This window comes from Pongo abelii, chromosome 20, assembly GCF_028885655.2.
Source record: "Pongo abelii isolate AG06213 chromosome 20, NHGRI_mPonAbe1-v2.0_pri, whole genome shotgun sequence".
NCBI lineage: Eukaryota > Metazoa > Chordata > Mammalia > Primates > Hominidae > Pongo > Pongo abelii.
This window is the reverse complement of record NC_072005.2, coordinates 2,042,820-2,060,667: the sequence shown is the minus strand read 5'-3', so window position 1 is coordinate 2,060,667 and position 17,848 is coordinate 2,042,820. Positions and strand designations below refer to the sequence as shown.

General features: G+C 59.3%; 2 protein-coding genes across 2 annotated transcripts; one reads left to right on the top strand and one right to left on the bottom strand.

The window, feature by feature from the left end:
• Positions 1–6,795: 6,795 nt before the first annotated feature.
• Positions 6,796–11,763, top strand: PEAK3 (PEAK family member 3). Its single transcript, XM_024236710.3, has 3 exons — positions 6,796–6,877; positions 8,283–8,812; positions 10,954–11,763. The coding sequence occupies exons 1-3, from the start codon at positions 6,796–6,798 to the stop codon at positions 11,761–11,763; spliced, it is 1,422 nt and encodes a 473-aa protein (XP_024092478.2).
• A 2,419-nt stretch (positions 11,764–14,182) lies between these two features.
• On the bottom strand, positions 14,183–17,830 carry OAZ1 (ornithine decarboxylase antizyme 1). The gene is given in 5 exon segments (NM_001289628.2): positions 14,183–14,425; positions 14,578–14,663; positions 15,356–15,528; positions 15,805–15,950; positions 17,606–17,830. Coding segments are annotated over 5 exon segments (687 nt in total). The 5' UTR covers positions 17,752–17,830; the 3' UTR covers positions 14,183–14,288.
• Between the last annotated feature and the right edge of the window lie 18 nt (positions 17,831–17,848).

Here is a 17,848-nt window from a genome sequence, read left to right as displayed (position 1 = left end):
CTGGGGTCCCCAGGGGAAGCCAACCCTCAGGGAATTCCACGCCACTAGTGACATGTGATAGGCCCCACTTCTGCAGCACCCATGCTGTTCCCGGCGCTGTTCCAGGCGCTGTGTGTGTTCCCTCCTTTCACGCTGAGGCCAGCCCTGTGAGCTGGGTGGGTCCTGCTAACGAACCCATTTTACAGAGGGGGTCGAGCAAGGGGCAGAGGGCGGAGGGAAGCCGCTCTGAGACCCCAGCTAGGGACAGGTGGGGGCTGAGAAGAGTGGGCAAAGCTGGGCCGTTGGGAAACTCCTGCCCCAAACTCAGGCCAGGGAAGAAAGAAGACAAGGGTCCCCGCTGTGCCTCCTGGAATTGGCCTGTCGGGGAGTCTGGGTGCTGCTGATAGGGTCCCATGTCTGCCCTGCCTGTCTCTGAGGGCTCCGAGAAAAGCCAGGGAGTGTCGGCTTTGGAAGTGAGACTAATAAAGTGCTTTAGCCCCATGCCAATCCTCACTGACAGATGGGGAAATTGAGGCACAGAGTGGCAACAGATGGGGAAACCGAGGCACAGAGAGGCGACAGGTGGGGAAACTGAGGCACAGTGGGCGTGAAGTCTCAAACCCCACCCGCCCGGGAAGGCACAGGGAGAAGCTTGTGCTTTTTCAGGATGGAAGTGGATGAAACTAGGATGCAGAAGACCCGGCCAAGAGCAGCCTCCCACTCGCCACAGCCCAGTGTCGCTCTCTGGGCCTGGGTTCCCCCATTTGAACCTGGGACTAAGGTTCCTTTATTTCCCTGCCCTTCGGGGGCAGAACAGAGGCCCGTCAGGGACTGTGAGGCGGCCCTCTCTCCATGCCTGGTTTCAAGGCAGCTGGAGGGTGAGGGGGGCTCTAGGCTGTGGGACTCTCCCATGGGGACTGATTTCCCGTTCTCTCCTGCAGAAAAGGCAGGTGAAACTATTGTCCTGTGGGCCTCAGAGTCCTCGTCCAGGAGAGCCGCCCGTTCCCTGTGCAATGCTCTGAGTGCCTGACATGAACCAGGTACAACCTCCAAGGTTTCCATGAACCCTGTCTCGTTTATGGGGTACATTCGGGGGCGGGCAGGGGAGACCCCAGCTGAGAGGCCCTCCCTGCTCAGGCAGCCAAGACCCAGCTAAAGTAACACCCATCTCCTTGGTGGCTGGAAACCTAAGAGGGGACCCCTAAAACCAGGACCGGACCAAGCCATCCTCACGCCCCATGTCTGGGTGGCTTCTGACCAAGCCTGCCTTGACTTCCCATCCCAGACGGAGCTAGGACAGCACTCGGGGTGCCCCAGCCCACGCCTGCACCCTCGTGGGTCTCTCACCCCCATCTTCTGGACATGGACACGCGTTTGGGGTGTCTCTCTCTTTCCCACATCCCCCCACAAGCCGGCATCTTTTCCAGGTGATTCCTGAGCCCTGCATATTAACTTCCCTCCTGTTTTCCTCGGCGAGACAGAGGCACAATTCCCACATGCGAGCTTTTGCTCATGGGGCCAAGGGAAGCTGGAGGCTCAGGTCTCCAGCTTCCATTGCTGTGTGGCCTGGGGCAAGTCACTGCCCCTCTCTGTGCCTCAGTTTGTTTGTCTGTAATTTGGAAGCTAATAGTTCTGCAATAGGCTGGGCATGGTGGCTCATGTCTGTAATCCCAGCACTTTGGGAGGCCAAGGCGGGTGGATCACCTGTGGTCAGGAGTTCGAGACCAGCCTCGCTGACATGGCGAAACCCCATCTTTACGAAAAATACAAAAACTTGCTGGGCGTGGTGGCGGCCACCTATAATCCCAGCTACTCGGGAGGCTGAGACAGGAGAATCGCCTGAATCCAGGAGGCGGAGATTGCAGTGAGCCAAGATCGCGCCACTGCACTCCAGCCTAAGCAACAAGAGTGAAATTACCTCAAATAATAATAATAATAATAATAATCCTGCAATAGTCCTGCGGGACGCAGGATAAAAACCGCATGACTTTCCCACCACTGCAGCTACAAATGGCCACAAACCTGCTGGCTTAAAACAACTTAAAATTATTATCTGACCGTTCTGGAGCCGCAAAGTCGAAACTCAGTCAGCAGGGCTGGCTCCTCCAGAAGCTCCAGGGGAGAATCTACTCTCTGCCTTTTCTGGCTCTAGAGCGGCCGCATCTGTGGGCTCGTGGCCGCATCATTCTGACCTCTGTTTCGGTCATCATATCTCCTTCTCTAACCCTGAGCCTCCTGCCTTCCTCCTTACAAGGACCCCTGTGTGGACATCGGGCCCCCCAAAAATGAAGATCTCCCTATCTGATGAAAGGGCAGCTGATGAAAATCCCAATTCCATCTGCGACCTTGATCCGCCTCACCAGACACCTGCCTCGTCAGATTCCAGAGAAAAGGACACAGGAGCCTTTTGAGGCTATTATTCTGCTTACTGAAAAAAAAAAAAAAAAATAGGCCGGGCGCAGTGGCTCACGCCTGTAATCCCAGCACTTTGGGAGGCCGAGGTGGGTGGATCACAAAGTCAGGAGATCGAGACCATCCTGGCTAACATGGTGAAACCCCCGTCTCTACTAAAAATACAGAAAATTAGCCGGGCGTGGTGGCAGGAGCCTGTAGTCCCAGCTACTCAGGAGGCTTAGGCAGAAGAACGGCGGCATGAACCCAGGAGGCGGAGCTTGCAGTGAGCGGAGATCGCGCCACCGCCACCGAACTCCAGCCTATCTCAAAAAAAAAAACAAAAAACGCAGAGGGCCAGGCGCAGTGGCTCCTGCCTGTAATCCCAGCACTTTGGGAGGCCGAGGTGCGGGGATCACTTAAGGTCAGGAGTTCGAGACCAGCCTGACCAACATGGTGAAAGCCCATCTCTACTAAAAATACAAAAGTGACCTGGGCATGGTGGCGGGCACCTGTAATCTCAGCTACTCAGGGGGCTGAGGCAGGAGAATCGCTTGAACCAGGGAGGCGGAGGTTGCAGTGAGCCGAGATCGCACCACTGAACTCCAGCCTGGCAACAGAGTGAGACCCTGTCTCAAACAAACAAAACACAGGCATTTTTCTCCAAAAGGCCAATGTCATGTAAAATCCATCAGCATACAGCATCCCTGCCCTGTACTGGGTGACGCTGGGGATCCAGAGAAAATGTGGTCCCAGCTCCCATGGCTCAATAAGGGCTTCTCAACTGAAAGGACAGCTGTAGGATCTGGAGGGGCCTGATCCAGAGGCCACACCACACTATCAACATTTTTTTTTTGAGACAGAGTTTCGCCCAGGCTGGAGTGCAGTGGCACGATCTCGGCTCACTGCAACCTCTGCCTCCCGGGTTCAAGCGATTCTCCTGCCTCAGCCTCCCGAGTAGCTGAGATTACAGGCGCAGGCTACCATGCCTGGCTAATTTTGTATTTTTAGTAGAGACGGGGTTTCACCATCTTGGCTAGGATGGTCTCGATCTCCCGACCTCAGGTGATCCACCTGCCTCGGCCTCCCAAAGTGCTGGGATTACAGGTGTGAGCCACTACGCCCCGCCTTCTTTTTTTTTTTTTTTTTTTAAATGGAGTCTTGCTCTGTCACCTAGGCTGGAGTGCAGTGGTGCAATCTCAGCTCACTGCAACCTCTGCTTCCCGGGTTCAAGCGATTCTCCTGCCTCAGCCTCCAGAGTAGCTGGGATTACAAGCACCCACCTCCATGCCCGACTAATTTTGTTTTGTTTTGTTTTGTTTTGTTTTCTATTTTTAGTAGAGATGGGGTTTCACCATGTTGGCCAGGCTGGTCTCGAACTCCTGACCTCAGGTGATCCACCAGCCTCAGCCTCCCAAAGGGCTGGGATTACAGGCGTGAGCCACCACACCTGGCCTATCAACATTTTAAATAAAGACAGGATCTGATCTGCATTTGCTCAACCCCGCCTCTCTTTGCCTTACCCTGCTCCTCCACCCTGGTTCCAATAAAACTTTATTGACAAAAACAGAGGCTCGGCCCATAGTTTGCTGATTAGGTTTTGTGAAACATTCAGTAAAATGATGTTTATCTTGATTACTGAGGTGCATGTTTGTCTGGTTTTGCATTGTTTTATTATTTATTATTGATTTATTTTTGTGATAGGGTCTCACTCTGTTGCCCAGGCTGGAGTTCAGTGTTATGATCATAGTTCACTGCAGCCTCAACCTCCTGGACTCAAGCAATCCCTCCACCTCAGCCTTCTGAGTAGCTGGGACCATAGGCACACGCCACTGTGCCAGGCTCATGTTTTATTTTTTGTAGAGATGGGGTGTCACTGTGTTGCCCAGGATGGTACCGAACTCCTGGGCTCAAGTGATCCACCCACCTCAGCCTCTCAAAGTGCTGGGATTACAGGCATGTGCCCAGCCTTTGCATCATTTTAAACTCTGTGCCCTGGCCGGGCGCGGTGGCTCACACCTGTAATCCCAGCATTTTGGGAGGCTGAGGCGGGCAGGTCACCTGAGGTCAGGAATTCGAGACCAGCCTGGCCAACATGGTGAAACCCCAACTCTACTAAAAAAATAATAATAATAATACAAAAATTAGCCAGGTGTGGTGGTGCATGCCTGTAGTACCAGCTACTTGGGAGCCTGAGGCAGGAGAATTACTTGAACCTGGGAGGCAGAGGTTGCAGTCAGCCAAGATTGCGCCATTGCACTCCTGGGCGACAGAGTGACTCCATCTCAAAAATAAATAATTAAAATAAAAATTAACCAGGCATGGTGGTGCACGCCAGTGGTCCCAGCTACTCAGGAGGCTGAGGTGGGAGAATCACTTGAGCCCAGGAGGCAAAGGCTGCAGTGAGCTATGATCACACAACTGCACTCCAGCCTAGGTGACGGAGCTAGACTCTGCCTCAAAGGAAGAAAAGTGTGGCATGGGACCCACTCAAGGGAAGTTCATAAGAAAAACGTAGTCTCCTTCGCCTCCTCCCCCTTCTCAGGGGATTGGGGGAGGCCAGGGGGACTCAGCAGTGGCTCTGTGGACCTCTGCTCCCAGCCTCGAGCTGCTGTGTGACCCTGGATGGAGCCCCTACTCTTTCTGGGCCCATTTTCCCTAAGGGAAATGGGATCGGAGATCCCACATAAAATACACCCAATCCTTGCCGCAAGAACATCTTTGGGGCCGGGCAGGGTGGCTCACACCTGTGATCCTAGCACTTTGGGAGGCCGAGGCAGGAGGATCGCCCCAGGAGCTCGTTCCAGGCTGCAGTGAGCTGGGATTGCACCACTGCGCTCCAGCCTGGGCAACAGTGTGAGACCCTGTCTCCAAAAAAAAAGACAGTTTTGACAGGCACACACTTCAGCTGGAATTTCACCCCGCGTCTGCTTTTCCTTGGGTTTTTTCCATTCTTGATTTTTCCATTTATGGCGATTTTATCTAAAACGTCTTTTCTAAATAAATGCATCGAGGCAGTGAGGAAGGGGGAAGGAGGAAAGTGAGCCGATTCCATTTTTTCAAAGAAAAATCCAGCAGGCGCGGCTGTTAGCAGGCGGGATGTGGGAGACACTTTTCTTTCTTCGCCGGAGCACAGAGAGGGGTGGGGATTTGCTCGCAGTCACACAGCGAGGCGCGGCAGAGCCGGGTGGGTCCTCGCCCTCACTCCACATTCGGGGGCCCTGGGATGGGGCAGGGGGCCGCTGGGGGCTCCTCAGATGCTGCCGCAAGAGGGAAGGTGGTTCCCGGGGAAGTGAAACCCACAGACCCCACTTCCACCTTCTCCACAGACAGCCGCCACCGCGTTCCGTACCCTCCCCTACGGAGGGCCAGCTCTGCCCCTCTCCCCATCTCACAGGGCTTCCCACTGCTCCCCACCCCAGCCTGGCCTCTGAGGCTGTGGGAGGCCTTCCGCTGCCCCCACCCGGCTGTCAGCCCTGGCACTATTGACTTTCAGATCCCACCTCCTGGTCTGCGTCCAGGCTGTTCCCTCCGCCCGGGATGCTGTTCCCGGTTACATCCTGTCCTCTGCAGGCGGGTAGGGGAGGGGGCGGCCTCGGTTGGTGGGGAAGTGTTGCAGAAATGCCCCCGCCCCACCCAGGCTGCGGTCTGACAGTTGGCCGGACGTTTTCCTGTCAGCTGCCGGCGCCAGGTCAGACCCCTCCTGCGAGGCCAGGGGGCTGTGGCCATTGGGAGTTTGTCCCCACGGACCCCTCCTCCCCCAGAGGGCACGCCAGTCTTGAAGGTAGGGGGCTCCTGGAGCGGGGAGCTGGACAGAAGCGGCCACTTTTTGAGGTTGGGATCTGGGCGGGGGTGGGTCGAGGCCTGGCTGCCGGCAGCAACCGCAGGGCTGAGCCCTCGGGGATGAGGCCTGAGCGTGGATCCCTGGGTCCCTGGACACTGTCTGCCCCGCAACTGACCCCCAAAGACCTGTCCTCAGGCTGAACATTCTATCCCCACCCCAAATGTGCAGAGGGGGGTCCTTCCCACTGCCTGGAAAACTGATGGGTGACAGACCTGCCTCATGATTGAGGAAGTGGGCCCAGAGAGCGCAGGAAACCCACTTGGGATCACACAGCAGGGGCCCAGAGAGGGCAGGAAACCCACTCGGGATCACACAGCAGGGGCCCAGAGAGGGCAGGAAACCCACTCGGGATCACACAGCAGGGGCCCAGAGAGGGCAGGAAACCCACTCAGGATCACACAGCAGGGTCAGAACTGGACAAGGGAGTGGAGTGTGGGTGTGCCTGTTCTCACCAAGGGCCCTGGAGCAGGGGGCCTCAATGGACTCCCAGGCCCCAGCACTCACGGACCCCTCCCCATGTCACCCTGTGCGTGCACACAGTCACCCCGCACAGGCCCCCTGTCTGACCTTCCCCCAGCAACATGAGCAGCCTGGAGCCCCCCAGAGAGCCCCCCGAGCCCGACGACCCCACCTGGTCGACTCAGCCCACGTATAGCAACCTCGGTGAGCAGCTCCTCAGGGAGCCCTGGGCTGGGGGGGTGCAGGGAGCGGCAGGGGGCTGCAGGGCACCACGGCCTCTGGGAACAGCAGCAGCTGGTAAAATGAGTGACCTCAGGAAGGCCCAGAGTGGGCAAGGGCTGAAAAATAACCTGTGGGTTGGTGGGCGGAGCGTGGTGGCTCACGCCGGTAATCCCAGCACCGTGGGAGGCCAAGGCAGGTGGATCCCTTGAGGCCAGGAGTTCAACACCGGCCTGGGCAACATAATGAGACCCACCTCCCATCTCTAAAAAAAAAAAAAATGAGATGGACATGGTGTCAAGAGCCTGCAGTCCCAGCTGCTCAGGAGGCTGAGGCAGGAGAATCGCTTGAACCTGGGAGGCAGAGGTTTCAGTGAGCCAAGACTGAGCCACTGTACTCCAGCCTGGGTGACAGAGGGAGACTCCATCTCAAAAAAAAAAAAAAAAAAAAAAGTCCGGGTGCAATGGTTCAAGCCTGTAATCCCAGCACTTTGGGAGGCCAAGTCAGGCGGATCACCTGAGGTCAGGAGTTTGAAACCAGCCTGGCCAACATGGTGAAACCCCATCTCTACTAAAAATACAAAAATTATCTGGGCATAATGGCGGGCGCCTGTAGTCCCAGCTACTTGGGAGGCTGAGGTGGGAGAATCACTTGAACCTAGGAGGTGGAGGTTGCAGAGAGCCAAGATCGTGCCGCTGCACTCCAGGCTGGGCGACAGAGCAAGACTTCAAAAAAAAAAAAAAAAAGCAAGACAGACACTTGCGCAAAGCCACGGAGGTAAGTAGGAGTTGCTGAGTGCTGGGTGGCACCATTCTCTGAAACTGATCCATCCTCCTGTGAGCCTCAGTTTCCCCTTCTGTAAGCTCTGTCGCCCAGACTGGAGTGCAGTGGCGCGATCTCGGCTCACTGCAAGCTCCGCCTCCCAGGTTCACACCATTTTCCTGCCTCAGCCTCCCGAGTAGCTGGGACTACAGGTGCCCGCCACCACGCCCGGCTAATTTTTTGTATTTTTAGTAAAGACGGGGTTTCACCGTGTTAGCCAGGATGGTCTCAATCTCCTGACTTCGTGATTCGCCCGCCTCAGCCTCCCAAAGTGCTGGGGTTACAGGCATGAGCCATTGTGCACGGCCGCATCCGGCAAATTTTAAAAAAATTTTTGCAGAGACAGGGTCTCACTATGTTGCCCAGGCTGGTCTCAAACCCTAGGCTCCAGTGATCCTCCTGCCTCAGCGTCCACCTTCCTAAGTGCTGGGATTACAAGCATGAGCCACCATTGCCCAGCCTCATTACTTCCATGTTAGAGATGGGGAAACCGAGGCTGAGAGGTGGAGGTACGTGTCCCGTTCCTACTCTGCCTGTCCTCAACCCTCCCCACTGTCTCTCCCTGCAGGTGAGATCCGTGTCCACCTGCTGCCCTCCAAGGCCTGCCGCCCCCGGACCCCTGCGTCCCTCTCCACGGACCCACAGCCCCTGCCCCCACCCCTGCCCAAGAAGGTCCTAACCCGGACCCAGTCACTACCCACCCGCAGGACCCTCCATCCCAGCTCCATCCAAGTACACCCGCCTCGGAGGCCCTTTCTGGGGTCCCACAGTGTGGATGAGAGCCAGGCTGCAGTGGGACCAGCCTGTCTCCCTGCAGAGCTGACCTTTGGCCTGGCCGACGCCCCGCTGGGCCTCTCCCTCCGCGATCTGCACAGCCCGGAGGCTGTGCACGCTGCACTGGCTGCGCGGCAGCTGCAGGGCCTCCGTACCATCTATGCCCGGCTCCGTGCCCGGCTCATGGGGGGCCACCCCGGGCCCTGCCGCCCCGGCCATGGCTTCCGCCTCCTAGACAGCTCACCCTGCGCAGAGAGCGGGGACACCCTGTACTACCGCGTGGTGCGCGTGCACGGGGACGCCTGGCACATCCTGGTCGCCAAGGTGAGCCCCACGGCCCCACCCTCTCTGAGGTGTCCCCAGTGTCCCATCTTAGACATAACCCAGGGCTTGTTTCGCTTGGCCTTTCTGTGAGTCAGTTCTCACACTGCTGTGAAGAAATACTGGAGCCCGGCAGGGTGGCTCACGCCTGTTATCCCAGCACTTTGGGAGGCCAAGGCGGGAGGATTACCTGAGGTCAGGAGTTCAAGACCAGCCTGGCCAACATGGTGAAACCCAGTCTCTACTAAAAATACAAAAATTAGTTAGGCATGGTGGCAGGCACCTGTAAACCCAGCTACTTGGGAGACTGAGGCAGGAGAATTGCTTGAACCCGGGAGGCGGAGGTTGTAGTAAGCCAAGATTGGGCCATTGCACTCCAGCCTCGGCAACAGAGTGAGACTCTGTCTCAAAAAAAAAAAAAAGAAAGAAAAAGGCCGGGTGCGGTGGCTCACGCCTGTAATCCCAGCACTTTGGGAGGCCGAGGGGGGCGGATCACGAGGTCAGGAGATCGAGACCTTCCTGGCTAACACGGTGAAACCCTGTTTCTACTAAAAATACAAAAAATTAGCCGGGCAGGGTGGCGGGCGCCTGTAGTCCCAGCTACTTGGGAGGCTGAAGCAGGAGAATGGCATGAACCCAGGGGGCAGAGCTTGCAGTGAGCCAAGAACGCACCACTGCACTCCAGCCTGGGTGACAGAGTGAGACTCCGTCTCAAAAAAAAAAGGCTGGGCAGCACAGTGGCTGACGCCTGTAATCTCAGCACTTTGGGAGGCCAAGGCGGGCAGATCATGAGGTCAGGAGTTCGAGACCAGCCTGGCCAACATAGTGAAACCCCATCTCTACTAAAAATACAAAAATCAGCTGGGCGTGGTGGTGCGCACCTGTAGTCCCAGCTACTTGGAGGCTGAGGCAGGAGACTCATTTGAACCCGGGAGGCAGAGGTTGCAGTGAGCTGAGATTCGAAAATTGGGCTATTGCACTCCAGCCTGGGCGACACAGTAAGACTCTGTCTCAAAAAAAAAAAAAAAAAGAAAAAGAAAGAAAGAAAGAAAGAAAAGAAAAGAAAAAGGAATACTGGAGACTGGGTAATTTATAGAGAAAAGAGCCTTAATTGGCTCATGGTTCTGGTGGCTTCTGCTTCTGGGGAGGCCTCAGGAAGCTTCCAATCATAGTGGAAGGTGAAGCGAGAGCAGGCATCTCACACAGTGGGAGCAGGAGGAAGGGAGGGAGGAGGTGCCACTCACCTTTACACAGCCAGATCTCACGAGAACTCACTGGTTATCCCAACGACAGTGCCAAGGGGGATGGTGCTGAGCCATTCATGATAAACCACCCCCAAGATCCAGTCATCTCCCACCAGACCCCACCTCCAACACTGGTGATTACAATTGGCCATGAGATTTGGTGGGGACACAGATCCAGACCACATTAGACTTGTTTATTTTGCAACTAACACGTGAATCAACGCAGTTAACCCAGGAAACCATGTTTCTAAAGTGTGGGGCCACGGGTATGGCCTTGGAGCCCTTGTCAAAACCCCTCCCACACCTCTCTGGCCGGGGATCTGCTTTTGTGTTTTTTGTTTTGTTTTGTTTTGTTTTGTTTTTGAGACAGAGTCTCACTCTGTTGCCCAGGCTGGAGTGCAGCAGCGTGTTCTCGGCTCACTGCAACCTCCGCCTCCCGGGCTCAAGTGATTCTCTCACCTCAGCCTCCGAAGTAGCTGGGATTACAGGCGCGCCACCACTCCCAGCTAGTTTTATATTTTTTAGTAGAGACGAGCCTTCCCTGCGTTGGCCAGGCTGGTCTCGAACTCCTGACCTTAGCGATCCCCCTGCCTCTCAAAGTGCTGGGATTACAGGCGTGAGCCACCATGCCCGGCCCAGGAATCTGCTTTCTAACTCATTGCCCAGGGACACTCTGCCACCGTCTTCTTCCCTGGCTTAATTTTCCCGAAAGTCCTTACTGGTGACTAACTTCCAAATTAACACTGACCTCCTGCTGCTGGAGGGATGCAGGCAGCCTCCAGCCGTAGTGGGGGCAGTTTGGGGGTGTGCGGAGGAGGCTTCGGGGCAGGCAGCACTGGGGCAGGCGGTGCTGGTGGGGGGCCCAGTGATCCAGGCCCCGACACCCCCTCTGCCTTGCAGGTGCCCAAGCCCGGGGCGGACGTGCCCCACCCGTGGGGCCTGGAGCTGCAGGCCTCCCTGTCGCCACACTTCAATCTGCAGGGGCTGTGTGGCCTGGTGCCTGAAGGCACACTGCCCGGGGCGCCCTGGAGAGGCGCAGTGGCGCTGGCAGCCGAGGTGCCGGAGCGCACGGTGGCGCAGTGGCTGGCGGAGGCCTGCACGCAGCCGCCGGAGGAGTTCGTGTGGGCCGTGGCCCTGCTGCTGCTGCAGCTGAGCGCGGCCCTGGAGTTCCTGGAGGCGTGGGGCGCGGCCCTAGTCGAGTTGCGGCCGGAGAACTTGCTGCTGGCGGCACCTCGGGGCTGTGCGGCGACGGGGCCCCCACGCCTGCTCCTCGCTGACTTTGGCCGCGTCTGTCTGCAGCCCCCTGGACCCCTGGGCTCCCCGGGCCCCCACGCGTCGCAGCTGGGCAGCCTCCTCCGAGCGCTGCTGAGCCTTGCTGCGCCCTCAACCACGCCTTTGGCCGCGGGCCTGGAGCTCCTGGCAGCACAGTTGACCCGCTTACGGCCCTCGGCGTCCCGGACGCGGGGCGCGCTGCAGGCGCTGCTCTGGGGGCCCGGGCCTGAGCTGCGGGGCCGCGGAGCACCGCTTGGTCCCTGGCTCCGAGCGCTCGGGCCCTGGCTGCGGGTGCGCCGCGGGCTGCTGGTCCTGCGCCTGGCAGAGCGGGCCGCAGGTGGGGAAGCTCCCAGCCTCGAGGACTGGCTGTGTTGCGAATACCTGGCCGAGGCCACAGAGTCCTCGATGGGCCAGGCCCTGGCGCTGCTGTGGGACTGACCCCAACCCAGGGCGAACACACCTGGTCCAGGCCTGCCCAGGAGGCAGGGCTGGGGCTGAGGTCAGCGTCTCCATGATAGCCAAGACACGCTCTTCCTGCAGAGTCCAGGGGCGCAGCAGAGAGAGCAGTGCCCCGGCTCCAGAGCCTCCCCTCCCGTGCTGGGGATGTGGGTCAAGGGCTTCCCAGGAGTGCAGCTGCCCCTCCAGGGCTGGGGGCTGGCCAGCGCCTCCTGTGTTGGGCAGCAGCTCTCTGAAGCCAGGGCCCCCACGCCACTTCCAGGGGTGGACAACCCCGCTGATCAATGTCTGTGTTCTGCCTTCCCCAGCAGCCAGGGCGCTCTTCCGCGTGGGTTCTGTCATTGTCTCCATGAGAGGCCAATGCCGGGACCAGAGGCATTCCTGGCCCTGGAGCACCCCCTTGTGCTGAAGATGGCCAGTGATTTTGGGCATGTGAATGTTCCTGTCCCTGGTGGAGAACTGCTTGGTGGTGTCACGGGAAGGGAAGGCTCCCTGAGACCTTAGACACCCAGCTCATCTCAGCGGGGTCTGGACTCACCGTCCCTACAACAGTCCCCGCGGTTCCCTGCCACCTCCCCCCAATCCCTCTGCGCCCACCCTGCCTGCCTCCCTGTTCCTCGGTGACACACTAACTTCTTTCACACCCCCAAGCGTTTGTGTAGGCTGTTCCCTCTGCCATACTGTTCCAGACCGATCTCGGCTCACTGCAAGCTCCGCCTCCCGGGTTCACGCCATTCTCCTGCCTCAGCCTCCCGAGTAGCTGGGACTACAGGCGCCCGCCACCACGCCCAGCTAATTTTTTGTATTTTTAGTAGAGACAGAGTTTCACCGTGTTAGCCAGGATGGTCTCGATCTCCTGACCTCGTGATCTGTCCGCCTCGGCCTCCCAAAGTGCTGGGATTACAGGCGTGAGCTACCACGCCCGGCCACAGTTCCACTTTTCTCTAAACAAATAAAGGTACCCAGTCTGGGCCATCGCTAGCTCCTTACCCTGTGTTCTCCGCCCACTCCCAGGAGCATTTATTCCTCTGTTACTGTCCGCAAGGCTGTGAGTTCCCTGGGGGTAAAGGCCAGGCTTGGCACACAGTAGGTGCTCACTTAATACCACAGGATGATGGAATATACAGGCACAGAGGAGACTCACTGGAGGGAAATGGAGTCTTCCTTTATGCCTCTGACACACTGCACTGCCCTTGCCTGTGGCCTCCTTCCTGGAGACTCAGAGTTGCCCCTCCATGCCATTCCCCATGGCAGTCCTGGGAGGATCTTTCCAACCCCAGATATGAGGTCCCTCTCCAGCTCAAACACCTCCCATGGCTCCCCAGTGCCTCAGAATACATACAGGGCTCTTCCAAAGTCTCCTCAGAGTCTCCAACCCCATGTCGTTCATCCCTGGAGGTTACTTTCCAGCCTCCACACCTTTGCCCAAGTTGTTTTTTACACCAGAAACAGCCCCCTCTACTCTGCTTCAGACTCCTATTCATCCTGCAAGGCCTCAGCTCTAATGCCCCTTCTCTGCATTTGCGCTGCCCAAATGAGCTGGGAGTATCTGTGTCCAGGTCTGTCCTCCCGGCCGACCCCACCATCGGTCAGACAGCTGAATATCCCCCCGCCCCCGCTCGCCAAGTCTACAGTCTTTTCGAGTTCCTCCTTTCCTCCTCTTTCCACCAGGTTTCCCGGCCAGGCCTGGCCCTGACTTTCCGGGTGGTGCTCCCAGATGCGGCCGGCAGGTGGCGCTGGGGCCGCGCAGACGGCGGGGTTGCAGACCCGGAAGCCCTCCAGGCCACGACCCCGCCGGAAGTGCTGCTGCCCTGAACAGCGCTGCAGGTCACTAGGGTAGCCAGTAACATGGCGAACCCAAAGCAGTTAGGAACACGGACATCCCCATGCGCAGGCCCACGCTGGGGCGGAACGGGACGCGAGGCAGGAAGGGGCTTCAAGGAAGCAGTGGCAACACCGGCGCCAAGCTGAGGGCCCGTCCTCACAGCCCAGGGGGTCTCCTCCGTGGGAGGGGTCCCGCAGCTGCCTGGGTGACAAGTCCCCTGGGACCCCTCCACCCAGTGCCCTCTGCGGTCCCAGGCACTCCTCCCACCAGTCCCCAGCGTCACCAACACGGAGCCAGGTGCATCGGGTGTAATCACTTTATTGGCTTTTGGAGAGCAATGGAGGGGATTAATACCTCATCTTTCCAAGTTAAAAGACTAAGACTGTTTCCAAAAGACTCCAAATAAGAAACTTCTCCTCAAAGTACAAGGATAATCTGAATCATCTTAAACCAGCAATAAAAAAGTAAAATATAAATTTTTATTTAGAATTAAAGCAAATACTTCAGTATCACAAACACAATATTAAACTTCAAGAAATATACCGCTAATTTGGAGTGAGCATTTATTTGCACAATTACAACATGCGGACAAACCCAGGCGAGATGAGCGAGTCTACGGTTCCTACCCACCCGGCTGACAAGGGGTGGCCGCAGGGGCCGGATGCCCAGCCCCGAGGCGGCCCTACTCCTCCTCCTCTCCCGAAGACTCTCTCTCGAACGTGTAGGCCATGAAGCAAGCGTCGGGTCTCTTGGGGACAAGGGGATGCCCCGGTCTCACAATCTCAAAGCCCAAAAAGCTGAAGGTTCGGAGCAAGGCGGCTGTGAGAGAGAAGCCGTCAGAACCCCTGCCGACCAGAAACCCCCGGCCCGCACCCCCCACTCCCGCTGGGAGACCGCGCCTGCGGGCTGAGAATGAAGGGGCAGGACAGGCACCCCCACGCACCCTACTGCAAGCGATGCGGGTCACCTACCTCTGTCCTCGCGGTTCTTGTGGAAGCAAATGAAGACATGGTCGGCTCGCAGCTGCTCCTCAGCGAACTCCAGGAGAACTGCAAAGCTGCGGCGGGTGTTAGCGTCTTGGCTGGCCTGACACGCCCGCCTACCTCCTGGGCCTTAGCAACTACCCCGAGACCCGCTCCACTCCAGGGGTCCCCCTGGGGCCCAGACTGTCCTCTGGGTGGGGCCGTCCTGACACCACAGTGCTGAGCAGCACCGCTGCACCCACCCACGTGCACGCCCCATGACAGAAAAGCTCTCAGACACCGCCTGGCGTCCCCTGGAGGTTGGAATCCCAGGGTACGAATTTGGAGTGCACTTTTTAAAAACAGACCCCAGGCCGGGAGCGATGGCTCACGCCTGTAATCCCAGCACTTTGGGAGGCCGAGGTGGGCGAATCAGGAGGTCAGGAGTTCGAGACCAGCCTGGCCAACATAGCGAAACCTCGTCTCTACCAAAAACACAAAAATTAGCTGGGCATCGGTGGCGGGCGCCTGTAAGCCCAGCTACTCGGGAGACTGAGGCAGGAGAATCGCTTGAACCCGGAAGGCAGAGGTTGCAGTGAGCCGAGATCATGCCACTGCACTCCAGCCTGGGCGACAAAAGCAAGACTCCATCTCAGAAAAAAAAAGGGACCCGGTCCCCACCCACAAAGCGATGGTGGCCCCCGTATGTGCTGCCTGAAGGCAGTGCCCTCCCTCATCTGTCCCTGCTCCCCTGGGTAAGCACTCCCCGCCTGTCCTTGCCCCTCACCTGTCCTTGCTCCCCTCGGGCAGCGCGCCACCCGGGATCTCGATGTAGAGGCTGCCGCCACTCAGCACTGTTCGCCAGTTAATGCGTTTGGCGTCTGTGAGCCTGGACTGGACGTTGAGAATCCTCGTCTTGTCGTTGGATGTTAGTTCCTCTGTTACATTCAGCCGATCATCCTGTCCAGGGGGTGCAACCCAATTCAGAACCCCGACTCACCCCACAGGACTCCAAGAACCCGGCAGCGCTAAGGCTTGGGCCTAGGCCGTGTTGAGCTCAGGCAAGGCCTGGGCTGCAGGAGACTGTGCGCCGGCTCTGACGAAACTCAGGGTTCCCAGGGTTAAATTCAATCACAGGTACAGGCAGCAAGATGCACAAGAAGTGCCTGTGGCCCCAGAGCAGCCCCAGCAAGCCTGGCCCCACCCACCCCACCGCAGGCCCGGCCCCATACTCACGGAGTAGAATAAGTTAGCTGAAAGATTGTGATCCCTCTGACTATTCCCTCGCCCACCTGGGATCTTCAGGGGTGGGTGAGGGGCATCAGGAGCACCACCGAGGCCCCGGACCCGGGTTACTACAGCAGCGGAGGGAGACCCTGGAACTGAAGAAGATGTAGGTCACCAGGCGGCGCCAGGCTCCGGGCGGAGACCCCTCCAGGGCGCCCGGGCGGCCTTCAGCACCCCCCGACCCCTGCCTCGGCCAGAGGACCCCGCCCCGCCCAGGCTGGGGCCCACCCGGCCCCATACCCCCGAGGCTTCCCGAAGACAGCTCCAACACCTGCCCCAAGCACCTACAAGGGCAGCGGTCACTGAGCCCCGGCTCCTTGGGCGGCGCCGCCCAGGATAGCCCAACCCTCCCAGGGAGGAGGGTCCCTTCCCCTCTCGCAGCCCCGCCGGGGCAGAGCCTCACCCCCCCGCCAGCCAGCGCTTCCCCTTTTCAGTTCTGCCGCGCCTTCCCCTTTCCACCCTGCACTACAGCCAGAATCTGGAACCCTCGCTTGTCCCCGCGAGGACCGGGAGGGCCTAGCCTGACCTCATGGAGGACGCGCCCCGCTCCGGCTCCCGGCCGCCCGCCCCCCCGCCCCCCCGCCCCCCCGCCCCCCCGCCCCCGCTCCAGGCCCGGGCCCTCCCGGTTGCGTCATCCAGGCAGACGCTGCCTCGCGCCCCGGGGGAGATTTTCACAATCGCGCAGCCGGCAGCGCCAGCAGCCATTTGCTGCGCAGTGTAAACAGGCCCCAAAGTTGCCTCCATTTTGCACGGCCCCCAAACCGCGGCACCGCCAGCATCACGGCCCAACTTCCCGATCCCCGGGGCTGAGCGACGCCCACCTCGGGGGACGCAGTCGGGAAAGCTCGACCGAGACCCCGCGGGCTCCCCCGCAACCGCAGCTGGCACCCGCGCCCCCGGAAGCGGGACGCGTCGTCCCGGGAGGCGGCGGGGGTCCTGCCACGGCGCTGCCGGGTTGTCGGAATGCGCGACCCCCAGCTCCCCGGCGGCCCCCGCGAAGAAGCCCTGGGTGCCGTCTACGTGCGCGGCCTCGCCCCGCGCGTCCCGGGCCATCCAGACCGACTCGCTGTGGGGCGAAAAACGGGGCCCACGAGGTCGGTCGCGTGCAGGGGCCACATCAAGGCGAGGGGGACCCACGGGAGCTCGTCCGCCGCGAAGCGCTCCCCGTTACCGCAGCGCACGCTCGACGGCCGGGACCGAAAAATGCAGATCCACCGGCCCCGCAGGCCCTGCCTGGCCTCGGACCAACCCAAGGCCGACCCCGCCCCCAACCAGATTGCCCCATCCTGCGCCTCCCAAATCCGACTCGACCGCACAGCCCTCCTCCAAACCAAATTCCCAGTCTGCGTCCCCCAAATCCAACCCTCGACCCGAAGCCTCTCCCCTCCTCCAAAGCCGAGTCCCAGCCCGCGAACCCCGCAAAAGACACACGCCTCCCCCAGACTCCCCGTCCTGCGCCCAAATCCGACCTCCGACCCATGCCCCTCCCCCAATCAGGCGCCCCAGACGGCGCCCCCCAAATCCAACTCCGTACTCTTGCCCCCCAAACCCGACTCCCCCGAGAGCACTGCCAAGGCCGGGGGGGACCTCCAGGCCTGCCCTGCTCCTACCTCGTCCCCGGCGCGATTCTGGCCTTGACAAAGGGGAGGATCTCGCGCGCCGGAGACCTATCTGGCGCCCCGAGGACGGCCCCCCGCAGGCCTGCGCGGCCGGCGCTTCTGGAAGCTTCGGACGGGGGCGGGGCACTTACCTCTCACTGCTGCTGCCGCCGCGGCTGTGCAGGCTTAGGAGCGGCATGGTGCGGCTGGCGTGGATGGTGGCGCTGGGTTTATTCCCTTCCTTCTCTCTGGCGAAGCAGTGGCTATTGAGGATCCGCTGCAGGGAGGATTTCACCATCCGGCCGCTGGGGTCCGAAACCAGGAAAACCTCCGCTGCCCCTCTCCGCGCCGCCGCCGCTGCTCGCCGTTCGCAAAATGGCGCCGCTGCCACCGCC

Excerpts from the sequence above, each read along its gene's own strand:
- PEAK3 (XM_024236710.3), top strand. The coding sequence starts at position 6,796 with ATGAGCAGCCTGGAGCCCCCCAGAGAGCCCCCCGAGCCCGACGACCCC. Across the intron at positions 6,878-8,282 it reads GCCCACGTATAGCAACCTCG|GTGAGATCCGTGTCCACCTG; the intron begins GTGAGCAGCTCC and ends CTCTCCCTGCAG. Across the intron at positions 8,813-10,953 it reads GGCACATCCTGGTCGCCAAG|GTGCCCAAGCCCGGGGCGGA; the intron begins GTGAGCCCCACG and ends TCTGCCTTGCAG.